Source organism: Silurus aristotelis, assembly GCF_946808225.1.
Source record: "Silurus aristotelis genome assembly, chromosome: 4".
NCBI classification, from domain to species: domain Eukaryota; kingdom Metazoa; phylum Chordata; class Actinopteri; order Siluriformes; family Siluridae; genus Silurus; species Silurus aristotelis.
The window spans coordinates 17,549,246-17,576,516 of NC_139577.1; the positions used below are offsets into that span (position 1 = coordinate 17,549,246).

The window sequence follows — 27,271 nt, forward strand, 5'->3', positions numbered from 1 at the left end:
CAGTAGGTTCAGTGTATCCAAGAACACATAGTATAACAACACACACTTTCAAGAGACATAAAAAATTCTACATAGACAATACAAATACATTCTAAATAAAGCAAGAAATGTAGTTTAATATAAATGAACCTTTGTTCCTCTTTTTTTAATTTTTCAGAGGACTTTGTCATAACTGAAATGACCGCATTAGAAGTGGATAAAGGCCTGACAGTGACAAACTCGTATTTTATACTGGGGAGATTGTGTTGCAAGTATTAGTGTCTCATAGATTCATTCTTTTGTTTAACCAAACATCTCAAGCGATTAGAGCAAGCGTAAATGTTCATGTTACATGTACCATTAGCTCTCTCTCTCTCTCTCTCTCTCTCTCTCTCTCTCTCTCTCTCTCTCTCTCTCTCTCTCTCTCTCTCTCTCTCTATCTTTCGAGTTTAGAGTTTAAACAGAACCATTATGCACTGTGTGTATATGTATGTGTTTGTACTTCAAGGAATCTGTCCCTGTGTGTGTGTGTATGTGTGTGTGTGTGTGTGTGTGTGTGTGTGTGTGTGTGTGTGTGTGTGTGTGTGTGTGTGTGTGTGTGTGTGTGTGTTTAATGTATATGTCGCTGTAAAGGAACCTTCATCTGCTTATCGTCTTAGAAATTGAAAAAAGTCATGTTTCCCTTCTGAGGCAGCAACATCTGCTGGAGTCTCAGATCCATCACTAGCTCAGTGAGCTACATGCTCTTGCTGTGTTTGCATTGAATGCACGCACACATGCTCCCTCCAATGCGAGAAGCAGGGGGGAGGGGAACCAAAACATGAAACTCTGGGGTATTTTACATGCAGACTGATGAGCACCCAGACAATATCATGAGAAGTCTAAAAAAGCAATTTCTGTCATGCATTATCTGTCAAAATACTTCATCGATCTTTTACATAAAATTTCCTCTCTGCGGCAAACACTCCTGATACGACTCAAATTTTGGCCCGTAAAAGCTAAAAAAAAACAATGCTGAACAGCGTCATTTTGACATGTCTAGATACCAATTATTTAATTTTGGTCAGGCAAAATATCCTATTCTAATATGCTACTTTTTTCTAATTCAGGATCAGTGTAAACAAGAGGTTTATTTTAAAAAATATTCCTGGATAACATGCAAAGCCGAAAGCACTGTCTATGCTGTTTTCACAAGAGCTTCCTTTAAGAGTATTTTAATGAGATGAAAACCCAAGTAGTTACTGCTGTCAACGAAAATGAGGGGCTAAAGGGCACCTTTAGTTAAAGCCTAAACTACACTCACTGGACAATTTCCTGTCATTTGTCTTTAGTGTGGGAGGGGATGGTGTTGGTGGGGTGGTGGTGTTATAGGCAGGAAACAGCTTTGAATATTACCAAACTCTTAACAATACATATATTTAAGCAGTCATTGTCCCTTGTGAGATTTCTGATTCATTTAAAGAAGAAACATAAAAGGGCACAGGAAGCGACTGGGGAGTAATCGTAAAAATCGAAGAGGGTGAACAAACAGTAAATATGAGAGAAAAGAGATCTAATTAATTTAAGAGTAAAAAGGCAAAAGGTATATAATGCCTCAATGTTATTAACAAATGTTGTTCTCATGAGAGTATGCCTTATAGGCTCCAGGATTTTGGGTAGATCAGAGAATTCTAGTTTCAGACAGGCTGGGATGACAACCCCAGCCGTCTTCTCACCAGAGCAGTGTTTTTTTGTGTTTCACCTGAGGTTTAACTAAATGAGTGTAACAGAGTATAATAACCAAGAAAACGATTCATGCACAAGTACACATCGTGGATATTAATCATACTGAGCGTGTATGAATAGGTGATTTATGGATTTGTAATATGTCTACTTGTCTATTTGAACTAGACAATGTGGCTATAAATTTATACCTGTGTTAAATAGCCAGTATGAGGGGCTGTGAAAGATTTTAAACTCTACATATTTCTCTGACATATAACAGGCTTTCAGACTCTGTATGTTTCAAGATAATTTGTCTGAATTTTGAAACTAGTAGATGAGATATAAAATGCATCGGGTCATCCACAAGGCTATGTCTTTAATGAATTGTGGTTTCACTGTGTCTCTACAATAAAATAAATGTAGGCAAGATTGCAGAGAAAGATTGAAGTCTGAGTTCTGAATTGCAGCAACTTGAGAGCACCTACTGACCCTGACCTTGACTTGTTTCAGATGGTTTGCTTTAACTAACCTGGACTAAACTATGACAAAGAGAAAAGTGAGAGTTTGACCTCGGCATGTCTTACCACGGTTTGTTTTAACTGGCAGGGGTGCTTTCTCGCCTAGTACAGTTCACACTATAATGAGAGAGGGTCAGCAAGGGTCACATGCAGAGAGTGGAAAAGGATGGAGGAGAGCTGTTTTACCACTTCTCCCACCTGCCAGTTCCTGCACAGGGGGCATTCTGATTGTTAACAGGCCTGTCTGTCTCTCTGTACTCTCAACACTGCTGTGTTCATTTTTGAAACTGCAGTGCTTCTCCTGCTAGTTACAAACTCTACAAACATCCTATTTTATCCTATCCAATAAAAACATACTAGGAGCATGTATGTGTGTGTGTGTGTGTGTGTGTGTGTGTGTGTGTGTGTGTGTGTGTGTGTGTGTGTGTGTGTGGTAATTATTAAAATATAATAATTAATATATATATATATATATATATATATATATATATATATATATATATATATATATATATATATATATATATATATATATATATATATATATATATATATATTATAATAAAGAACCAGGAACAGCAAAAAAGTTACCTTTCAGTTTCTTTGTGGTTCGCTTATGTTGCTGCTGGTAATAATATTTTATTTAAAGAATATATAAAAATTTTCTTTAATTTGCTTTTTCTTGAAATCATTCACCTATTTTTATTGTCCTTCACTCTACTCTGTGCCTGATCAGGATATTTTACAAAGCTTTAATGAGGACCACAAATGTCTTTACTGAAAATATAACAAAACCTGATCATGCAGTGGTTTTGCTACTCATCCGGCATGGTCAGAGGGTTTTTTTCATCAAAGAGCTATGGAATTTGTCCCAAGTTTAACTAATTACATAAAACTAATTGTAATTTAATAAATATATGATAAAAACATGGTAGTCAGTCAGATAAAAATAAACAATGAATTAATCTAGTCAAATATCTATACATATTTTGCTTAAATCTGAATATTGTATTTATTTGCTTTTAGGTTACATTACATGCACATTTAATAGCAATGTGTGTGTGTGCAGCACAGGTCAGTGAAGCACTGAAAAAAAAGCCTTTTTTTATGAGGATTTTTTAATGATTGAAAGCAAACCCTAATGTTTTACCTGAAATATAAAATGATGACAAAACCAAAAGTTGTAAATTATTTATATTGTCACATTTTTACCACAGACTTGTTATCTACCACTGCATGCCACTGATATCTCAATTTCACTCCTAAAAGTTTTTTTTTTACTTCACATAATATCACTAACACATTGCTTACTGCCATAGACACAACCACAACAAAACAGGCGCAGCACTGCAGCCAACTCCATGACAGTTATCCAGGAGGGAAAAATCTCAGTTTAGGCTAGTTGCACATGCTGGAACAGGCTTAATTAAGGTGACTCAAACGCAATCATTAAACAGAGGGAATAAGCACATATTTTTGCTCCCTCTTACTGGATTACCGATTTAGTTTTTCCATACATACACAATGTGCTGTTGTGATCTCCTACCTGTTATTGTGACATCGCTGTAAAGATTAGAGAGCTGCTCTTTCAGGAGAACTTGTTGCATCTGAGCTGCTTTCTCCCTCTGCAGCTCCAGCATCATGTCAGGGTGACTGGCCAGCTTACAGCCCTTCTGTTTATCCAGGGCAATGTCACTTCGAACTATGTCTGAGCAGACAAAGGGACCATTAGGAAAAAATAGCTACATTAAACTATAAATTTTTTAATTTATACCACAAAAGGTGGCTGTCTATTATGGTTTGCTACATTAACATCTGCTTAAACGTTTAAAGCAAATTAACATCTGCAATTCATTTTTATGTATAAACTGTTGTACTGGAAAAAACTTTGTCATACCATCCTCATAATTCTTGAGGTAATAGTCTGGTCCTGGTCCTCTAAACTTGGCTAAATTCTTCAGGTTATGAAACTGGAGAAAGTCTGTCCTTTTGCCCCCAAACCTCAGATAAGCTGGAGAAAGTCCTCTGGCCAAAGTTACTAACCGCGTGGAACTGAAGAAACAGAGAGAGAAAGACTACTTAAAGTCAGACATGTTACCAATGAGCTATGAATCAGTATTATAGATCAACAAGTAGGTAAGCATTTATTTAATTATTTTATTCTTAGCCAGACAGGATCCCAAGTGAATAACTGAACTTCACATTTGGTGCAGAACTGATTCACTAATTTCCCCATTTGCCTCTTGCAATATTGAAGCCTGCACTTGATTTCAAGTCACAATTTGGAACACATTATCTCAGACATTTAGAAATAGGCCTACATAGACGTGCTAGACCACAGAGATTTAAAAAATCTAAACAAATTTCAAATGAGTCCCAAATGCAACATTTCGCCCATGTAATGACGCTAAAACAGCAATGTGCTTACCTGGGTTGTTTTTCTTTTTTGTTTTTGTTTGTTGTTAGTCAACTCTGAACCTCAATTTTTAAGTGTAGTTAGGCAAATGTAATGAAGATATTTAATTAAGTTTCTTGGAAAGAAATTACAAGCTGTGCACTTTTGATGAATAATCAGGAGACGTTAAGGATTATGACTGGAAAACAAGAGGTACATCGACAAAAATAAAACTTTTTAATTAAATAATCGCTAAATAGCCAAATAAAATTCATCAGACATAAATTATATTTTCTTTATTATAATTTTACAATATGTTAATTATTGTATAATAACGTGATATGAATGTGTCTAAATTGAATTCAATATTTATTTAACAATTATTATTATTATTATTATTATTATTATTATTATTATTATTATTATTATTATTATTATTATCATTATTATCATTATTCTGTCGCACTGATGCCGATCCTACTGTTTCTGAAACATCAAACGGGTCTGCGATGAAACCTTTTTAAGAGAGACCACTGCGTTCAAAGTAAGAACATTACTATTACTATAATATTTGTGCCTGATATCATTATAAGAAAACAAACAAACAAACAAATGAATAAACAGTCAAAAATAATTTATTATTATACAAAAATATAAAGAAAATCGAATTTAACGGGACGGTATCTTTTAGGTTAATATGATAATTAACTATTTATTATTAATATTAATAATAATAATAATAATGATAATAATAATAATAATGATAATAATAATAATAATAATAATAATAATAATAATAATAATAATAATAATAATAATAATAATAATAATAATAACTTTTGTTGTGGGTTATTTTGTATTTTTATTTTTATATTTACCATGCCGCACGCTCACACAAATGAGTTGCTGATTTTGCGCACAGATTATAACCGTTTGGGTCACAATTATTTCTCAGTAAAACATAATCCGCGTCAGTACGCACACACGTACCCGAAAGAAATATTCTCTTATTGTACTTTATGTTTGTAAGGGAAACGTGCTATAGGGTATATGGGAAGATTTATCAAGATGATGTATTCACCCATTAATCGCACACCTTAGTTTCCGTTATAAATCGTGGTGTTTTTCGAAATCCCCAATGTTTTCCCAAAGCTAGAAATAATAATAATCATTTTACAACTATGTATTCATTAATGAGTATTTGAGAGCGGCTAAATCGTCAGTTTACTCCCAGGTCAAGGCTGTGGCCTAAACATCACACAGCATCGCAGTGATAAGTACATACATCACCGAGATCCTCGCTTATAGCGCATCTGAAATGAGACGTGTTTTATCACACACGATTATTCGACACCTGCCAGCTCCTGCCAGCTCTTCTCAAAACTCATGACCAATGTCTCATCTGAGCCTGGTGGAATAAAGTCGATTTGACTAGATGAGACTGAGACAGGATAGAGAAGATGAGAGGCCAGACTCCTGAAGTTACTGGAAGCTTAACTGCTGTTTAATTATTTTGATGATTATAATTATATTCAATTATAACTGATATCAAACATGAAGTAGGCTGATTTAGTGAGAGGATGTACTGCAGATGTTTTGCCTCCACATTCACAAAATCAACAGAAAAGTTTAATAATCCATTCAGGTCAGATCCTTTACACCGTGTTATGTTATTCGATCTCTGATTGATGTGGTGCCTATATATAAGTATTATCTATATGATTTTTTTTAATAACAACAACAACAACAACAACAACAACAACAACAACAAAGCGTGCATTAGAACAGAGGTGTAATGGTTCATCTTATGGTGTGAATGCAAAGTGGTGAAAATCGGATACCTTAAGAAGTCTAACCAGCCGTTCTTCAGGATAGAAGGGTCGACTTGCAGAGACAAGAAGTTGTCATTCAGAACCCGCACCGGGTTTCGCGTGTTAACGTCCAGTAAAATCAACATTCTGTCCAGAAAATGTTGCCTCTTATCAGCGGCCACGTGTCGCCGGTACGCAGTTTTGGCGGAAGAAAACGGAGACTGGATTAGAAAAGTCCAGCACACAGCCAAGCAGAACATCTGAGAGAAGAACAGCCCAGGCATCTTCTTCTGTCCACAAAGCTGCGGAGCAGAGCGCGCTGCGAGTTTGGAGGAGACCCTGCTGAGCAAGCTTATGAAAAAATAACGTGATTAAAATCACCTTAAGTGCTGTCGTCCACCCTCTTCAAGTGAGTGTTTGTTTTCTGTAGTCCTGTAATCTGCTCTCCCCTCCACCACCACCCCCCTGTTCTGCGCTGTTTGTTAAGATCGAGCTGCCGTATCCGCCCCGGGGCCACAATCCCAGCCTCTCCGTTAACGGGGGCCGGAGGCAGCACCGCCCCTTCACTACACACACACACACACACACACACACACAGTGAAGGTAAGGAGCTTCAGAATGTACCGAACTGCTTAGGAAGTGATTTTTCGAACGCAAAAGAGATTTGCATCAATTACGCTAAGTGACGGATAAACATTCGCCTGATGTTAATAACCTGCTTGGAAGCAATACAGAATCAGAATAAAGGATATTTCCTCGTTCTGATGGCCTGTGAGTAATTTTTTAAGTTAGCTTAAAAAGAGAGAAAAAAATAAGGAAAACTTTGGTTTAAGACTTATTTAAAGTTCTATTTTAGGTTTGTTGATTGTCTTTGCAAAGGTGGCGAATAGCACATGTAAACCAAGCAAAACAAACAGATAGATAGATAGATAGATAGATAGATAGATAGATAGATAGATAGATAGATAGATAGATAGATAGATAGATAGATAGATAGATAGATAGATAGATAGATAGATAGATAGACAGACAGACAGACAGACAGACAGACAGACAGACAGACAGACAGACAGACAGACAGACAGACAGACAGACGAAAAAATAATAATTTTTAAAACGTTCTTTTTTGATGTTCTTAGCTCGGTTTCCTAAATCAATCCTATCGAAATGAATGAAGTTTAAACACATTAGACTCTTATCTGAAATGAAAGTGACATCAAATATTATAGTCTGCCAACAATTCATATTATAAAAAAGTAAACTGATCTGCCGTTTTCTCTGTTTCTGGCTAAATAATGAGATAATGTAACAACAACAAACTACTACTACTACTACTACTACTACTACTACTACTACTACTAATAATAATAATAATAATAATAATAAAAATAATAATAATAATAATAATAATAATAATAATAATAATAATAATAATGTAGAAGAAGGATAGTACTTGAGTATTAACTTCCTGACCGAATAGACAAAACGTAGTCTAATGGCAGCATAATAAATGATTCGTAATGTACAATAGTTCAGTTTAGTTGCTTTCTAAATATAATCAAAATAATTACGATTACTGATATTAACTGGTCATTTAGCAATATAGACTAGCCTTATTCAATAGCCTTCATCAACATTCCTGCATTCTTCATTTCAAAAGGGAAACAAAGTTAAATCTAGTCAGAAATATGAAGTAAAATAAGTGTTTAAGCTGCTCGGCCTCCACTAAGTGGCCTCCAATAAACTAAAAGATAGTGAGGAGAGAAGAGTCTCAGCGGCTACTGTTATTCTACATTAACAACAAAGCGCATAGAAATCCACATCTTTTATGATACTCGTTTACTTAATATACTTCAAATGTATAAATTACAGCATGGTTACTTTTAGGCCCTTCATATGAAAGCATGCGGCTAAATTCTAAACCAAATTAGAGCACAATTGTTTTTATATATTCAATATATTATTATATTTTTTGTTTACCTCTAAAGCTCATTCACTGTATAAAACGCTGACTCAGCGACTAACTATGAAAACTCTCGGCTAACGTGGGTAGTTTTTTTTTTTTTTACAGTTTATAGATTATTATATAAAACATACGTATTAGTCTCTTAGTGACGCTTTATTTCTATTTATTTTACACCAGCCTAAATCATCAGTCATATCATTCATTGTAACGCAATTGAATATCGACACAGTTTTAATGCAGTTGGTCCGTTAAAAAAGTTTAGTTAAAATATTCAATTTAAAGTAAATTATATTCACAGTGAAGTTAAATTAATTACATGTAATTAAATTACGATCTGTTTTAATTAAATAAAAACAACATTTACGTTTATACAGTTTAATCTTGTAGTTAAATCATTACGGGTTATCTTCAGTGAGGTCCAATCATTTTTACATTTCTTCCCTCATAACCTTCTGTTTTATTGTTTATATACGCAAAATGCTTAAAAATTCTTTCTTTCTTTCTTTCTTTCTTTCTTTCTTTCTTTCTTTCTTTCTTTCTTTCTTTCTTTCTTTCTTTCTTTCTTTCTTGTTTCATACTTTGTCAAATCGTGTACCCCTATTATAATATTTACATATTATATTGACTACTTTTACTCCTACTACTATTACTTATAATAATTATGATTATTGTTATTAATAATAATAACAACAATAATAATAACAACAACAACAACAATAATAACAATAATAATAATAATAATAATAATAATAATAATAATAATAATAATAATAATAATAATAATGTTATGTAGGTCTAAAGCAGAAATGTTTTGCTGCTGTAGCACTCAGGAGACACGGCTTTTTATGCCTGTAAAAAGTTAGAATTAACATTTAGAAAAATGTTTTACGATTATTATCTTACTTTAACTTTCATACTGAAGTGTGGGACGAGTTACATTTAGTTCCGGTGGTGTATTTTTTTATTCATGTGCAGATGCGATTAGATACATAATAAATAAAGTCGATTATTTCGTAAACATTTTATTTATTTAGGCTTTCTTTCATCGCATAGAGAATTCATTTTTTAATTGCAAGTCTAAAACATTCATTTGTTTAAGTGCCGTTGATTCACTGCGTGTTATAATCATGTGTGTTTATAAGCACTACAATATCTGAAATAGTTACAATTAATAATTATAATAATAAAAATAATATCAATAATAACAATAAAAATTATAATAATATAGAGGGGCGGGGCTAGCGACTGATTTACATGAAAACAATGCCTCACTTATATTGCCAATATGCATTATCTACTTTTCATAATATGTTTATTTTTTTTTCTTTAAGGATAACATCAAATTAAAAAGAAATCACAAGCAACGTATTATTATTATTATTATTATTATTATTATTATTATTATTATTATTATTATTATTATTATTATTATTATTATTATTATTGGTCGCAGTAGTAGTCGTCGTTGTTGTTGTCGTCGAATCGATCAGGTGGTTTCCTGTGTAAATAATATACTACACAATATTAAACAGATCATTATAAACATTTGTTTAACTGCCTGTTAATCTGAATCACTGTACCATCTGACACGTGGATAATGGAATAATCGTCGAGTATCAGAGTTTCTATTCTATTTGCCACGCTGTCTATCTGTCGGTGGATATCGATATCGTTGGTTAAAGTGGGTGGCGAGGTTTTTAGCCATTTTCAAGATGTTCTATCGGTTCCCCTGTCCAGAGGAACTCCATTCACGGCTGCTCTGAAACGTCAAAGTTTTTCAAAGGCCTAGAGAGGAAACCGATCAGACACAGGCCCATGCAGGCACCGCAGAAAAACACACACTTTTAGAAGTAGAAATCCGAGGCCTCACAACGCAGCCTCCCCGATTACCGCCGACGGCGCGCCGAACCGCTCCGGAAAGCGGAGTCTTCACCCGGATTGTTTCTCTGATTTACTACGTGGCAAAGATACTGAGCAGAAGAGCTGAACCTGTAGACTACACATTATTAATGTTTTTTTTCTTCTTTATTCATTACAGTCCAAATATGAACAGTTGGTTTCCCACGAGCAGGTTTAGCGTTCACCGCCTGTTCCAACACGTTTAGAAGACTTCTGCATTTCCTCCCTTCATTATGCCCTTTATTAACATATTACTTAATATCTGAAGAATTAGTCTCTGTATTCAATGTTTTTAAAAAACGTATTCATAAGATGCGTATGATTTCACTACTAAGATGCTTTGATCAAGTGATCATCTCAGAAATAACTGATTATTATGTTCCTGTTATATACTCTATAATATATACGTATATATACTCTATGAAGAAACAACTCCATTACAATTTTTCTAATACAACGTTCTTAATTATTGGATATGACTCTTCATACAGGTTACATTATACTAATATGTTCCGTGTAAAAATGCATCAAAAATCGAATCAAATTGTAATTTACTTTTAGGAAATGTATGTTTAATATACAGATAATATACAGTTGTGACTTGTCGGCGTTAAAGAACCACTAAACTATATAAACTATATTTCTTTTAGTAAAATGTCCCATGCAGTAGCTGTTTAAAGAGCAAGAACCATTAAATACCCGAAGAACCCTAGAGCAACTTTTTTGTTGCTCATATAAAACAAAAGCTACAGCATTTTATTTGTGTGTGTGTTTAGCTGGGATTTGGACTGACTGATGCCGAACTTTCAAACCTTCTGCCTTTACAATCACAGTTCCAGTGTGGATTGATGCAATACCGCCATCTTGTGGACACATAGATCATATACTCTCTAAGCACTGCGAATTTTTTACTTCCAAATAAATTATACATCGTATCTGCATTTTTTTACGATATTTTAAACATCCCTAATGTCAGGCCATTATTCCTGTGAAATCCTGTTCCTGAATAGCTATGTTACAAAGCAGATCTGTTTTTTATTTTTTTTTTAGCTTTATTGTCTCCAGTAATCTATTTATTTATTTTTTATTCAGAAAAAGGTTTATTCAGTTTTTCAAACAAAATTAAATATAATTATGCACAGTGGGGTAAAAGTCGAGTGTGAAAAAATTAGTGTTTAATTTCCGCTGAGGTACTACAGTTCAAGCTGCTTGCAGAACAGAAAACAGCAGTTTACTGATGCCAACGTATGTGCGCTGGTGTGTGTGTGTGTGTGTGTGTGTGTGTGTGTGTGTGTGTGTGTGTGTGTGTGTGTATGTGTGTGTGTGTGTGTGTGTGTGTGTGTGTGTGTGTGTGTGTGAGAAAGAGAGAGAGAGAGAGAGAGAGAGAGAGAGAGAGAGAGAGAGTCTCGCCACGTGACACATCTCGCCAATGTCCTTCTGCAAAGCCACTCAGCATTATGGCTGCGGATGCTGCGGATGCTCTCCTCCTCCCGCTCTGCATCCCGGCACCATGGCAGCTGCCGTTGCTGCTTCTCCTCATCTCGCATCTTCCTGGTCACGCCTTCGGCCTGTTAGGCGTCCGTCCAGAAGACACAAGTCCGGCACTGTCTGTGCAAAACGGACTGCTCAGGGCGACCGAGGGAACGCGTTTCGTCTTGCGGGTGTACTACGCAGCGTCGCCGCAGAGGATGAACCGGAACGCGAGCTCCAGAGCGGATTCCGCCACAGCGCCGTGGATCGCTTTTGTCGAAGAGCCGCAGCCGGGCCGAGAGGGTCAAGCTCACCCGAAGAGGAACTTGTGTGTAGAAGAAAGCGCGCGAACTTCTGACATAGAGCTGCTGGGTTCGTTCAAGTCGGCCTCCAGCCAGAACTCCATCCTCGTTGAGCTGCTGGCCAAAGACCTACGGCGCGGTGAGAAAGTCAAATATTATTCCATGTGCGCCTTTGACGGGGCCAAGTGGGAGCACTTTAGGTCCAGGGACTTCTGGCTCGCGGTGGTCGAGAGGCCACCAAACGCTGACGGGTGGCTCCAGGCGACCCTTTCTGTGGTGTTGTTGGCTCTTTCTACACTTTTCAGTGGACTCGTTATAAGCATGCTCGCCCTCGACCCTGTGGAGCTAAAAGTGCTCCAGAACAGTGGCACAGAGAAGGAGCAGAAATACGCGGGCAAGATCGAGTCCGTGCGCAAACACGGTAACTACGTGCTCTGCACTTTGGTGTTGTGCAACGTGCTCACCAATACATTTTTAGTTGTTTGGATGTGCCAAATTCTTGGAGTCACGCCTCTATCCACCGCCGCCTGCACTTTTCTGATCTTTTTTGTTGGGGAGATCCTACCGCATTCCGTCGCCTCCAGGCACGGGCTAGCCATCGCTTCTAAAACCATCTGGCTCACTCAGCTGCTGATGCTGGTCACTTTTCCCATTACCTACCCGATTAGCAAACTATTGGATAACATGTTGCATCAAGAAATAAGTAACTTTTACACTCGTGAAAAGTTACTGGCGATGCTGCGCGTCACAGATCCCTATCACGACCTAGTGAAAGAGGAACTCAACATCATCCAGGGAGCCCTGGAGCTTAGGACCAAAACAGTCGAGGATGTGCTGACCCCTCTCAATGACTGCTTCATGCTGTCTTCTGATGCCATTCTGGATTTCTACACCATGTCTGACGTCATGCAAAGCGGTTATACTCGCATCCCTGTTTATGAGAACGAGAGGTCTAACATTGTAAACATTCTGTTTGTTAAAGATCTGGCATTCGTTGACCCAGATGACTGTACCTCACTTAAAACCATCACGCAATTCTACAAACATCCTTTGCATTGTGTATTTAATGATACCAAGCTTGATGCAATGCTGGAGCAATTCAAGAAAGGTACGTATCAAAAGTGTGCAATAATTAACTGGAGGTTTATCTGAGCAGGGCTGCTAACAAGGTGTCACAAATATGCTGATTACAGCATGTACTACTATAAAAAATCTATATGAATTACAGTCACACAAAATGTCAATTGGGCAAAACAATACAATATGTGCAAGACCGAATAATTTTTACATTTATGATTACGATAAATGAGTTTGATGTATATATGAGCTGCTTTTAGCTGAAGACTGATGCTCAGCATTATTTTTTATATAGAAGTGATTTTATAAAATGAAAGAGAAAGTAAATTAAAGTGCACTGTTGAGAGGAAACATAATGTTTAGTTTCATTTGCTTAATTTATCATTCACTTAATTCTGCACTTACTGCAATGAAAGACTACTAATAACTTTCTCTATAACCAAACACCAAGCATAATGTCACTAAACTACATCCCTCCTGTCTCTGACAGAAGAAAAGGTTGATCTTGCATATTTCATGATTTCCCTTCTAACACATTTAGTGGAAGTGGTGGGGGGTAGTGGCTTCAAAGACTGATGCCGGGGCAAAGAGGCAAAGTCTTCCTCATTACAACTCTTGGCATTTCATTCCTTATGGCCTACAGCTGAGACATTTATTGAGGGAAAGGTCAGTGCAGCAGGTTTCATTTGCCCTGATATATCTGCTTATTCTGTGCCCTGCAATGCAGATCTGATTTTTATACTTATTTTCCCAGACAGGTAAATGCATTGTGCATACCAATGTCTTATTCCAATGGAAAATGTCTATTAGCATGTGGAACTATGTGCTGATATATACTTAGATTTTAAATTTTGTTGCATTTCTGCCTACTGAGTTTCTCAAAACAGAATTGAAATAATTTCTGCACAGTGGATGCTGGCAATCTGTATAAGCCAGTGTTATGTAATAACGAGTGAATGCTATTTCGCAGTTCTAAACCCCAGTGCATGAATTTATGCCAGATGTCAACGCAAATCAAATCTATTTCTAGCAGCAATACAGAGCTTATATGAAAAGAAACACATTATTAATATTTCAAATTTGTTAATAACAACCTAAAGGTAGTGCCAAAAACTATATACATATATATTCTGAATAAAAATATTATTTAATGTCTTTGGACATTCTTAGACTTAATAATAAAATAACTAGCTATAATTAGCACGTGTAGGAGCATGCCAAATTCTTGTCATTCTCTTCATACAATTGAAAGTGGATGTAAAGTGTGTTTGGTGTTTCAAAATGCTACTCATTTATCTAACTTTGTTTCTATGAACACCAGCTATCAGTTAGGAGTAGTGTTAATAACCTGTACACCATCTTGCACATGTGCATAGCAATGCCATAAGCTTATAAAAGGGTACAAACTGATATATGAGGTATTATTTGCAAAAATGGCAAATGTCACACAACCATCATTTCCTATGAATACAGCAACATCCTCATTAAACTATTGTCTGTAGCTTCTGGTTTCCAAATAACAAGGAACCCTGGCAATTATCTGGGGCTCACGCCACCGGGGAGGCGGCATTGAGAGCCGGGTTCCCATCTCTTTCCTCTGAGACTGGTTGACGCAATAATTTGGTTGCTGAACATTATTTGGTTTAATCTGAACAATACCTCAGTACTGGGTGTAACAAGAAACACTTCAGGTTTGCCATCTTGGTTTGAACTTATTTATAAAACTGAGAAACATGACATTGGACAAAAACCCTGGGTTTAACCAGAAATTCAACCCTGAATTATTTTCCTACAAATATAATCACTTAGTTTAATGCCAAAGCATAGCAATTGCCCATCTTTCTGCTGTAGTTTTGCCAAAAAAAGGCAGGTTTAGATTGCACTGGGCAATCATTCTGGGCAACAAAAGATTGTGATGGATGGAGGGACTACAGCATGTTCCATTCTTAATAATCGTATTAACCATCAGAGAGTTGCCACATACATCTATAATGAGAATGGGGAACTAACAATGTTTTGTGACCCTTGAATAAAGTTTAATACTTTTTTAGCAATCAATCTATGCAAACAGTTTAATTGATTATGTATCCACTTTTCATGAATCTACTTCTAGCTAAGAGTATACAAGGGCTAGTCACCTTTTGTGGTCTGGAACATTTCCTGAGCTGCCAGGACACTCTTTCTAAATTCTAAATCTGCATTTGATTCTGAAGGGCCAAATCCACAGGTACAGCTGACCAGGCTAGGGCTGCCAACTTTTAACATCAGTTTGAGACATATTTGAGAAACAAGGTCTTACCACCACCTCAGAACCACAAGTCAGACTCTGTGGCCTAGTTGCTAAAATCCATGCATAATGGAAACAATCAGAGGCCTATTGTTGATATCTTGGCATCCCCATTTCACCCCCTGTGACCACATGACACCACTTTATCTTCAAGACTGTGAGGAAGGAGTCTGCGATCTCATTGATTTTGCATCCCTCCCAAGCAGATTCCTTTTGGTTAGGAAAGTATGGCTTCAAAAGCAAGCTAGAGCTTATGCCCCTCTAACTGAGACAAGCACTGATAAATGCTATACATTTTGATGTGATTTTACAGTATTTGTTGATCATCACTGTTAAACACAGACTTACACATGAATATTTATAACATTTATATTACAAAACTTACTAAAGTAACACCATAAACACCTTCAGAATGCTAAAATTGACTAGCAGTTTGGAGAAGAGGATTCATGGTGGTTTAAATGGTGTAAATGTGGCCCAATATGTGAATGACTTTGGTCAAATAAACTTAATTTTAATGAAATTAAATTAAAGTAAAAGATGTCTGCATGAGAGAAGCATTTATTGCAAATGTTGTAACACAGCCACTTTATGACTATAAGGTCCACATGTGATCTACAAATCCAAGTAAAGAAGTCAGATGGAAGCATGGATATTTAATTCTATCAGTTCATGTGTAATCAACATTTTCTAATATATATATATATATATATATATATATATATATATATATATATATATATATATATATCAGTATATTTTGTTTGTGACCATTTGTATCATGCACACTTAATGATCTGCTTTCTCCTGAACTCTTTACCTAAATATTTTAATCCACTAGGGCCTATGGGTTTAATTACAGTAAGTATTTTTGTCCTGTATATTCATTATGTGTACAAATGGCATGAAGTTCTGTGTTAATAATTTTTTTTCTGTGACTAGTGAATCAATCAGTAAAGACTGTTAATATAATTCATTGATTTATGCAGTGTAATGTTTTCTGTGTCTATTTCAAATCCCTTTTGTCAATGTGGATTTTGGAATATTGAAGATCTAGATTTGTGAGGTTTCATAAAGTGTGTTATTGCTGCCAAATGTGGAGATTTATCTGTTGCCTTGTGGCTTTAATATATAGCCAGCAATTTTGGTAGAAATTCCAATTCAGCTGAATTGGCAGACAAGTGTCCCACATTATTTTATTACTCTTCTACGATTTACTGAGTCTGTAATACCACAGAGACCTCTAAATAAACATTCATTATATATATATATATATATATATATATATATATATATATATATATATATATATATATATATATATATATATATATATATATATACACATAATTCTGACCATGTGTAGGAGTTTATCCATGAATCAAGCTACGTGTGGTTGCCATTAGTAATTTGAAAGTGATAATCATTTAAAAATCACTGGGATGACAAAAAAGGTAAGTAATTTTTTTAATGAAATTACTTGATGCACTGGTGTCACCATTTTTAATATGAATGTTTAATATAGTAAACAAGATTATCCATCCTTCCTGCTGATGTGTGTTTTGTAAGTGGGTCCTTTATTATTCTGGCAATGAAATGCCATTGCTTCATGCATTTAAGTAAGTAAATAAATAAATAGAATTTTGGTAGGTTCACTTTTACCATATATCAATGTATAATTATACCCATCAAAATTTTCAAGTAATAAATATCTAATGGGAGCAGCACCTGTTGTAGCATTGCCTTGTAGTGAAATTGTAAGCATTTAAAATATTTCCTTCATTAGCAAATTTGAAATGCAGGTATATACTAAGGCAAAATACATCTGTAAATGTATCATACCATTGGATGTCATGCAGTATGTCAAAGGGATTTAAGTAGGTTTGCTTTGAAGCTATTTCAGTGATCAGCGCCACTGAAGCAGGAAATTTATAAAGGCCATTTGCAAGGCAAGTTACAGGTCACAAAGAGTTTATAGCCAGTTTTATATTAGTACTGGAATCTGGCAGCATTTAGCCAATAAAAGAGACAGTAAATAATTATAATTATATGCTTTTTCCACTAGTTAAAGATTCAGTTCACTTCTTCTTAAGTGCAATCAGACATTTTCAAAAGAAATTCCAGATGTCTCAAATGTTATGTAACGGGTCCAAGAATTGCTTCCTGGGCCAGTGATCTTTATTATCATAAACGATGTTGATTAATATGGTGAAATGAAATCAGAAGTGGCTTTTGCACATGGTGCCAGGACAAAAAAGCAAAACCATACATAATACTTGGCACAATATGGCATATTATTTGACGTCATCTGTAGCTGAGTTTTCTCATATTTTGTGAAAAGGTATTTTTATTAACCAGTTTTCATTTTTCTATTACTACACAGTCTGTCATTTATATTATGATGATGCATCTAATATGCATCTAACATCAAAATGCACTTCTGGTGCTGCTAGCCTTATAGAGCTCATTGGCTGGCACAACAACAAAGGGAATCACAGGGACTTTCATGTGGATGTCCCGTGGGGTGTTCTTGCATGTGTGTGTTGCTGTGTATGCATGTATTATATAATCATGCAGTGATGTAATGCAGCTCCCTGAATTAGCTCAAGGCTGAAGGCTTGAGCAGTGCCGTATGTGTTCTTTTACCTGAATCCAAAAAAACTCTCTGCATCGGTCAGTCTGACCTTCAGTTACAAATATGGGAACTGTTCCATTTAAACTCAATAATTTGGGCAGATTGAGGTGCCATCTTCTGCTCTGAAGTGAAAGTGAGTGGATTGTATTTTATTATCCTCTCTGTGTGAATTAATATTCCATATCTGGACATTTGATGCATTCCAGACTCCCACTGGAGTTAAGTGATTCAATGTATGTACCCTCAAATGACTTTGATAAGGTTACAATACTGTGCTGACAGTCCTGCGTTGACACTCATGAGTTTTCAGGGAAGCTAGTAATTAGTTCTGACAGCTAAGTGCACATTAAAATAGCAGATTCTTTGGGGGTTTTTTGTTTTTGTTTTTTGCTGGAAGGGTTTTTGTGGTCTGGTCTGGTCTGGTTAGATTTGTCAGTAGAGACAGGCTTTCCAAACCCCACTGCATAATTCTTTATTAATGCTTATGTAAGGACCAATCTAAATCTTTGAAAATCAGCACTCAAGCTGCTTAATTCCCATCATCCAAATCTAAATAATTTAAATATAGATTTTTTTAGTTTTATATAGGTCTGGGATTAATACAATTAATACAATTTAACAAGAATGATTTATTATACATGCTTATATACACAGGAAAAATGTTTTGCAATTCCTCTAAAGTTTTGGCTGTGACATCGTAACATTAACCATTTTATTCATTATCCTCCTTTACAGGGAAAAGCCACTTGGCAATAGTGCAACGAGTCAACAATGAGGGGGAAGGGGACCCTTTCTATGAGGTTATGGGAATTGTCACCTTGGAAGATGTAATTGAGGAGATTATTAAGTCAGAAATTGTGGATGAGACGGACTTGTACAGTAAGTGTTATGCTTTCTCAAATAAAAAAAAAACACTCGACACGACAGAAGAAGTGCAAAAGATGTAAGGAACAGGAAAAAAAACAAACAGAAAAAGGCAAAAATAAACACAGAAGCGAAATGTTGTGGTATGTTTTTATAACTTAGGTACTTAGGTTTTTACCAGTTTTGACTGTTTTGCTGTTTTGCTGAATGTCTTTTGCTTTATAGAATATCAATCTATTATTTATCTGGTTATGGGCATAGTATTAACTGCATTAATAATTATCTGGGTGTAAAGTACTTACAAGGATGGTAAAACAAGCAACAGCGTTTGTGTATCTTTTGCTGTGGTTATGAGTTCAGTCTTGTTATAGGTGTCCTTGTTCCAGTACAAAATAAAAGAAGGTAAAAGCTTTCTGCATTGGGAGATTTGATTTTGTGAAGCTTTGATAGCTATGAAGATATTTAAATGCGAGGCTCATTAAAGTCTGGACTGCAGTGTCTAATATGTACAAAGGGAAGAGAGCTGTTTTTTCTGATGGCCTGGATAGTGTCTTATACTGAGCATGAAAGACTACATCAAGAATAAATATCTTCTGTGTCTGATTTTTATGCTGTATGCTAGATATGTTTGATGTTTATATTTTGCCATATAGTTACTGCTATTTTATTTTTGTTTTGATCAAATGGATGAAAATATGAATGGTAAGCATGGGCATTTCTGTACGGTACCTCCGTACCATGCTTGTCTGGTACATTTAATGTTTGCTGCGTATATCATATCCATCCAGTTCACACTAGACATCAGTTCATTTTTTCATTCATGTAAATAAGCAGCCAGGCGGTTTAGTTTGTGCACATATGAGATTTGTGCCATTTGTTGCACTTAAACTGTGCCCCAATATATTTATTTACTTTTCCATGTATAAACAGAGTTCAAATGAATGGAACAGAAAAGCATATATTGAATCAGACATACACCAATACATATTTTGTTCGATCATGAAACATTTATATGCTCCAAACAATGACTTGTTTTATAAGTTCAAGTGACTTTTGTCTCTTCCTCTGTCTCTTCTCTTCTCCTTTATATTTGAAATGAAAGTTTTCCTCAGTGCCTTTCTGTGTCTTTGTAGCCGATAACCGAACTAAAAGGCGTGTGTCTCACCATGAGCGGAAACAGCAAGATTTCTCAATTTTTAAACTTTCTGAGAGTGAGATGAGGGTGAAGGTTTCCCCTCAACTGCTGTTAGCTACACATCGCTTCCTGGCTACCGGTACCTTCCTAAAGATACAGCATTATAAGAGAAAATTTTAAGAACATTTTATGCACTTAGATATTGAAAAGTTTATATACATTTGCACACAAAGTACTTTTTAAGTTTTTCTAACCTTTTCCTTTTTACTTTGAACTTTTTTTACTGTTTCCATTCAGAAGTGGAGCCTTTTAAGCCTACTTACATCTCAGAGAAGATCTTACTGCGTCTCATTAAGCATCCAAGTGTTGTACAGGAGCTGAAATTTGATGAGAAGAAAAAGAAATCCCCAAAGCACTACCTTTACCAGCGCAACAAACCTGTGGATTACTTCGTGCTGATTTTGCAGGTAAATATAACTATGTAAGGGAATAACCTGGTAAAAGTCTAACATTTGAGCAATATTGGACCAGCAAGAAATATTTATGAAGAAAATTATGAAAAATTCAGTACAACAGCAAACTTGCAGGTGTGATATTTCTATTATACAATAATTCTTTAAAGACAAAATTCTATTGAATTATATTAAAGTTATCAAATTATTGAGTAACTAATTTTTACCACAATGTTTATGTTTTGTTTTTCTCCAACAAAATCAGTTCCCAAAGAATCTACAGCTGAATTGTGTATTGCATGTTGGTAGTAAGTGTAGAAAAGCTCTTGCTAGGATCGGAACTGCTAAACAAACACAGACAAGCAAACACAGTGAAAGATACCAGTGCTTTAAATACTACATATCGCATTCCTGGAATACTCTTATTTATTCAAATTAGTGGAAATAACTGTTGTATAACATTTTTTACTTTTAAGCTTCTCTTATACTCTTATCATAATTACAGTTGAAGTTATATGATTTTAAACTCTGGATTCACTTAAAGGTTAAAACAGGAAGAAATAAACAAACAAAGAAAAAAGAAACAACAACAACAACAGTTGAAGATTGCATTCTTATTCCACTAAGAGGCAACACCACCCAGACTGTCTATTTGCAATGGCTATTTATTGATTATATTTGCATTTAATTTAAACTGCAGTAAATTACAAATATAAATAATAAATATGGCCATAAAATTATTTTTATATATGTCTTATTATACTGCTCAGATGAGAATTTCGGCACAGTATTGATTAAGCTGGGCACGTAAATAAAATAAAAAAAGCTATGGTAAATACAAGCATGCAATTTTTCAGTATAATTGCATCATTGTAAGTGTGATATTGTTTTATACAATTCTTTAAACAAGAATTTAATATAGAGTAACTGACATTTTGAAAACAATATTTTTTGTCAATTTTGATTGGAAAGTAACATTTAGTTATTTTCTTTTGTTTATTTGTTTGTTTTTTAGAATTCAACTTAGGCAAGACCTGATAGTTTATCTTAGGCCACTTCACATAAGACAGAACATTGTTAAGAAAAATCTAAAATTATTTATTGAGAGCATGATTAGTAAACAATTCTTAAAAAATAAAAATAAAAAGGTTTATGCATGTCATGTAAAATGATATTGACGTTTGTGCAATCGAGAAAGAGGAAGAAATACATTGATATCTAGTCCCCATGTCTGTTCTCACATTATGGTATTTATGATTATACAGCGTGACTATCAGAAGTCTTAGTCACTATACTTATATTGTTTTACATGATTACAAAATGAGAATATTATCTTTCTAAAAAGTCTGTTGGAGAGGTAATATTGTGTTAAAAAAATATAATGCTTGATCTGGATTTAAAAGAGTTCTGGTGTTCTGTTGCTCCAGGGTCGAGTGGAGGTAGAGATTGGAAAAGAAGCATTGAGGTTTGAAAATGGTCCTTTCACTTACTATGGCATGCCTGCAATCATGGCTGTGCTACCTACAGGTGAGCTCTGTTTATTAGCCCATGATCACATAATTTTGTAATACTTTGTAATATTTAAATCCTACCTTCCTTAATTAAAGTATAAATGAATTATGAAAAATATAATAATAATAATAATAATAATAATAATAATAATAATGATTAGCATTAGTAGTATTAGTATTAGTAGTGGAGATCTTGGCCTGTAAACTAAAGCAGAAGTGATGTGCCATACATAAAACTAGATCTACGTGTGTTAATCTCATGGGAGAACACTGGAGTAATTAAAGTAAGAGGTCAGCTCAGGAAAAAATGGCACACAGTAATGTAACGTTAATAAAAATAAATAAAAAAAGCTATTCTCATTAAGTTATTTAATTCGCTCCTACAGGCTGAATGCAATAAGCACAAGCTTTTTCTACATAGATTTAAACTGCATGCATGAAGAAGCCAATCCTCTGCATAATAACACTGAATAACACTGATTATGTCGTCATCATGGCACCTGTTAGTGGGTGGAATATATTAGGCAGCAAGTGAACATTTTGTCCTCAAAGTTGATGTTTTAGAAGCAGGAAATCTTGGCAAGTGTAAGGATTTGAGTGAGTTTGAAAACGACCAAAGTGTGAAGGCTAGACGAATTCGACAGAGCATCTCCAAAACTGCAGCTCTTGTGTGGTGTTACCGGTTCTGCAAAGGTCAGTATCTATTAAAACTATGAGAAGGAGTGGTCCAAGGAAGGAACAGTGGTAAACCGGAGACAGGCTCATGGGTGGCCAAGGCTCATTGATGCACATGGGGAGCAAAGGCTGGCCTTGTGGTCTGATCCCACAGACAAGCTACTGTAGCTCAAATTGATGAAGAAGTTAATGTGTATGTGTGTTTGTGTGTGTAGGGATAGTGTAAGGTGAAAGCTTGAAACTTGTCATTTGTGACTTTTGTTTACATAAAACATATTGCCATTCATTTGTGAGAGAAGTGAGATTGTTAAATATGCTGTACTTGTCAAAAGTCAACACAAGCAGAAAAGTGACTGGTGGTATCTTATTTAGTTCACAGGTCACCATCACGGAGCAGTGGACTAAATCATTCGGACACCACCATCCATGCGGGAAGTCCAAGTCAACTTAGCATAGGTGGAGGAGCTTACCTACCAGACTATTCTGTTCGGCAGCTCACTGACCTGCAGATCATTAAGGTTACCACTCAAATACACACACACAGGCATTTTTGTATTTGCCCACTGATACAGAAGTACAATGACTGAAAAATTATAAACATCGCATTGGCATTGCATTTAGTGCATTGCTTCACTGCTTCTGTAAATATGAGTTTCTATTAATCTTATTTAGGTCACACGTAACCACTACCAGAATGCTCTGACAGCCACACGGATGGACAGCTCTCCTCAGACCCCTGATGCAGAAACCCAGCCCGGAGGAGAAAGGACCACGATTCCAGAAACACGTTCTAACAGCATTGCGCTACCTCTTCCCCGTTCACACCACCACACACACCACTTCAGACACCCTCACAGCACATCGATGCTCAACGAGAAGAATCGCATCGTCCGTAAGTGCAACTGCTTTCCTAATTCATTTCCTGAATATTTTTTTAGATAATGAGGTGTAAAGCATATCAATTCTTAATCTAAAATTGTTTCTGAAAGCTGACACTTTATACCAGAGCAACTGGTATAACAAATTAACCCCCTACTAAGCCTAAGATGTTTATAGTACCAAAGTAATTTAATTATCAATTGATAACAACTCTCATTAATTATGCGCATGAAGCTTGCTATATTACATAAGCATTATCTTACACTAAATGTTCATTAGGCACTTATGTCAGATTTCATACTGTAAGATTTTATGCTTAACTAGAAGAATGTGCTAAGCCACTCTCCTCCTCCTCCTATAGGTAGTAAATCAGATGGTCAGAAAAGCCCCAGTGACTCTGTGTTCTTGCGCATGGATGAGATCCCGTACATTCGAACGTGTCTAGAGGAAAAAGAGGGAACTGGTGAGTAAATCTATCTTTACCATATATACATAAACATGCCGTATTTTTTTCTCTCTGACACTTTATGTGATTGCCCGCTACTCTAGGAAGTAAGAGAAGACCGTCCAAATCAATCTGAAAGCAAAGTTACTGCGTGAAAATTACATTTAATTTAATTCAAAAAATTTAAGGGCAGCTCCTCTTCATTTTTCCCCACAAAGTTACAATCTCGAATCATATTGCCTAACCTCGAACACTTGAAGGTACGGATTATTGTGCTTGTTGTTTATTGTGTGATTGAATTAGGCAAATGTTAGTGATTAGTGGTATTAATTTTTACTCTCATTTACAAATTAAGATGCCACAGGGCCTGATGATTTCCCTTTGAGCAGATGTCTTATCAGTAGCCATAGTGCATGAAAAGTTCTCAGCCTTTCTCAGAAAAGATATCTACTCACAATTAAAGAAAATTTTAATACACCAGTGATAGCAGTCACCGGATGCACTTGAGATTTAGTCCTAGTTATCGGCCATGACATAAGTAAATGCACTGAAACTGTCAAACACTGGAGAGATTGTTTGACATGCTCCTGGAGAGGGAGATTCATGGCTTCCAGGCTCTGTTTATATGACCTATGCTGGAATGCAGACACCAGACACACCACAAGTCATCTTAGCAGTGCATGTTGTGGCTGGGGGTTAGTAGGAGATACTAAATCAGGGATTACGAAATCAAAGTGTGTAAGTGGAGACATAGAGTGAATAAAATAGACTTAAATAGAATTGGATCTCTCCCACTGCTATTATATCGTGTCTCTCTGCCTAGAAACTGCTGCTGTACCGAAAGAAACAGGCCTGTCTTCATCTCAGTTGATCAGCTCTCACTCTCTGAATGGATCAGATGATAACCTGGGCAAGAAGCTGCTACGCAAACTAAGTAATTATTTTCTCTCTCTCTCACACACACACACACACACACACACACACACGCACTTACGCACAGGGCCACTGCTGATGGCAGTAGTATCTTAGCAACCACACTTACTCTGTCATTCTGCTGCAGCCCACACATTGCTTTATCAAACATGACATACTCATGCTCAGACGTGACTCACGCCTTACACATGCATTTTTAGAATGCGTAATGAGGTATTTAGAGATCTGCTGTCAATAGTCGTGTGAAGTTGAGTTTTTAGCAATTACATATACGCAATCTATTTTTTAACCTTTCATTTTAAAAGCACAGGAATTAACTGTGTGGGTTGTTGTTTTTTTTGTATCCAGGTAACAAGAAACGAAAAAAGTCACGTGATGGAGAGAAGCCAGTTGAGGATATTTGTGAGCTGTCCCAGGTGAAAACCTAGCACATCAGAGCTAACAGTTCAATCCTTTGCCGCTCTCACAGTTCTACATCTCCCACCAATGTGAAACATCCTAGTCCCGTCCTGACAGATTTCAAAACAGAAAAGGAACTGGACAGAGATGGCCACTGTAGAAGGTGGAAGATAAAACAGTGCCGTCCTCATTCTATCTAGCTATTTCATATTGAGGGATTTTGTTATATAAGGTTGTGAAAGTGTCAGGATATGGTGTGCTTTCAAGCACCTGTATCATTACCCAGCCTAACCTAACCAAGGTTGTGACGTGAAGTGGGAACAGCAAATTTTTAAAACACAAGCATCTTGTGCTTACATTTTTAAGGTACCACCTTTTTCAGTACTGTGTACTATTTGGAGGCTTATTTGCTGATCATGTCATCTCCAGTCACTGTGGTGATTTCACACAAACCTCCAGTGCAGGTAAAGCTTACAAGCACAGCCTGAAAAAAAATTTCTTTTTTTATTTCTCCTACAGCAAGACGTAGCCTTCTGACAGGTTTCATATACATGATACTATAGTATTGCTTTGAAAGAATGAATTAGTGTTTGTTTTTTCAGAGATTAGCAAGGCTGTGTCTGGAGCTAAGATAATTTAACGATAATGGAGGACTTTAAATGAAAGTTGACCTTTGTATTCAGTTAAAGAGTTTTTTGACATAGTGAAGGAAGTGAATGAAACTGCCTATATTAGGTAAGTGCTTATCTTTTTTCTTTTTTTAGAAAAGAAAAAACAAACTCTTGGCCAAATTGATAATTTTATAGTGCTGTAAAACGCACTGTATCCGTTTTCTTTAATTTCCATACGAGTACTTTTTAGACCAACGGATGTTTTGCCAAGTGATAACATGAGCGGTTGTTCTACATTTCTTAAGAGGTTCATTGGATGATGTTAGATCACACTCAGCTGATTTGAGCATCATATAGGATGCTTAAAAATCAAAAAATCAGGCAACAGGTTTTACATTCAAGAGAGTAATTATATAATGGCATGCTTTTCTTAGATATTGCTACAATTTAACAGAAGCCTCATATGTTTATCAAAAATTATACATATAATAGCATTGGATAAAAAAAAAAAAAAAAAAAAGAAAAAAAAAAAGAAGCCATATCTTGAAAAAAACTTGAATGCATCATAAATATATCAACACCTCAGTTTATATATATATATATATATATATATATATATATATATATATATATATATATATATATATATATATATATATATATAATATTATTATTATATAAAAATTTTTTTTTGCCACTTTCATAATATGAGGTTTTGCCATTTTTAAAGATGAGCTTAAAATAACAAACAACTTATGTTAGTGGATATTTTACTCCTGTCTACCCTGAACTTCTTACATGGACTTCTAACTAGGGATGCTGCGATGCATTTATTTGTCTACTAAGAGAAATTGAAGACAGAAAAACTAACATCGAATTTGCCATTCCTGTATCACTGCCATCCATTCACCAGCATGTTGTATTCATGCTATGCTATATCAGTTATAGCTCATCCCTGCCAACATTTCTAACTGATATATTAAAAAGGTGAGACGCATGGCCCTTATAAATAAGGTGTTAAAAACTGAGATGTTTTGCATGTACAACAATGCTGTGGTGTATTTTTAACTACCCTTCACCTACCACACTTCTGCCCTGCATGCAAGGAATAGGCATCAATATTCTACACTGTAGCTAATGAAAACTAAGAGGTCTGACTGCATGAGGCGCACACACCCAGGAGATCCGCAGTGCCTCTGAGCTGCTAGGAATCGATGACGGCGTTCAACCTGATTCAGTCAGTTTACAGCACAGAGAAACAATGACTCAGGCTGGCAACAGCAACATGTCCTTGATATCCCTCAAATAGTTGTTTATAGTAATG

General features: G+C 35.6%; 2 protein-coding genes across 2 annotated transcripts in view; one reads left to right on the plus strand and one right to left on the minus strand.

The window, feature by feature from the left end:
• Positions 1-10,040, minus strand: part of hpse2 (heparanase 2) — a 49,582-nt gene extending 39,542 nt beyond the window's left edge. Inside the window, exons 1-4 of the mRNA XM_083539677.1 lie at positions 9,949-10,040; positions 6,438-6,758; positions 4,099-4,253; positions 3,748-3,909 (exon numbers count right to left, since the gene is read on the minus strand). Of these exons, the coding sequence (XP_083395803.1) occupies positions 3,748-3,909; positions 4,099-4,253; positions 6,438-6,758; positions 9,949-9,956 (646 nt within the window). The 5' untranslated portion in view covers positions 9,957-10,040. The remainder of the gene's footprint in view (positions 1-3,747; positions 3,910-4,098; positions 4,254-6,437; positions 6,759-9,948) is intronic.
• Positions 10,041-11,529: 1,489 nt separating this feature from the next.
• cnnm1 (cyclin and CBS domain divalent metal cation transport mediator 1) lies at positions 11,530-26,506 on the plus strand. Its single transcript, XM_083539670.1, has 10 exons — positions 11,530-13,152; positions 18,779-18,922; positions 20,041-20,181; positions 20,340-20,509; positions 21,922-22,021; positions 23,053-23,198; positions 23,353-23,572; positions 23,921-24,022; positions 24,828-24,938; positions 25,286-26,506. Exons 1-10 carry the CDS (start codon positions 11,586-11,588, stop codon positions 25,363-25,365), a joined length of 2,781 nt encoding a protein of 926 aa, XP_083395796.1. The 5' UTR covers positions 11,530-11,585; the 3' UTR covers positions 25,366-26,506.
• The last annotated feature ends 765 nt before the right edge of the window (positions 26,507-27,271 follow it).

What these genes read in the sequence shown, in the direction of transcription:
- cnnm1 (XM_083539670.1), top strand. Translation starts at nt 11,586, where the DNA reads ATGTGTGTGTGTGTGTGTGTGTGTGTGTGTGTGTGTGTGTGTGTGAGA. An exon ending in ACATCGCTTCCTGGCTACCG is followed by an intron (nt 20,182 to 20,339) that starts GTACCTTCCTAA and finishes GTTTCCATTCAG; the next exon opens with AAGTGGAGCCTTTTAAGCCT. An exon ending in GAAGCTGCTACGCAAACTAA is followed by an intron (nt 24,939 to 25,285) that starts GTAATTATTTTC and finishes TTTTGTATCCAG; the next exon opens with GTAACAAGAAACGAAAAAAG.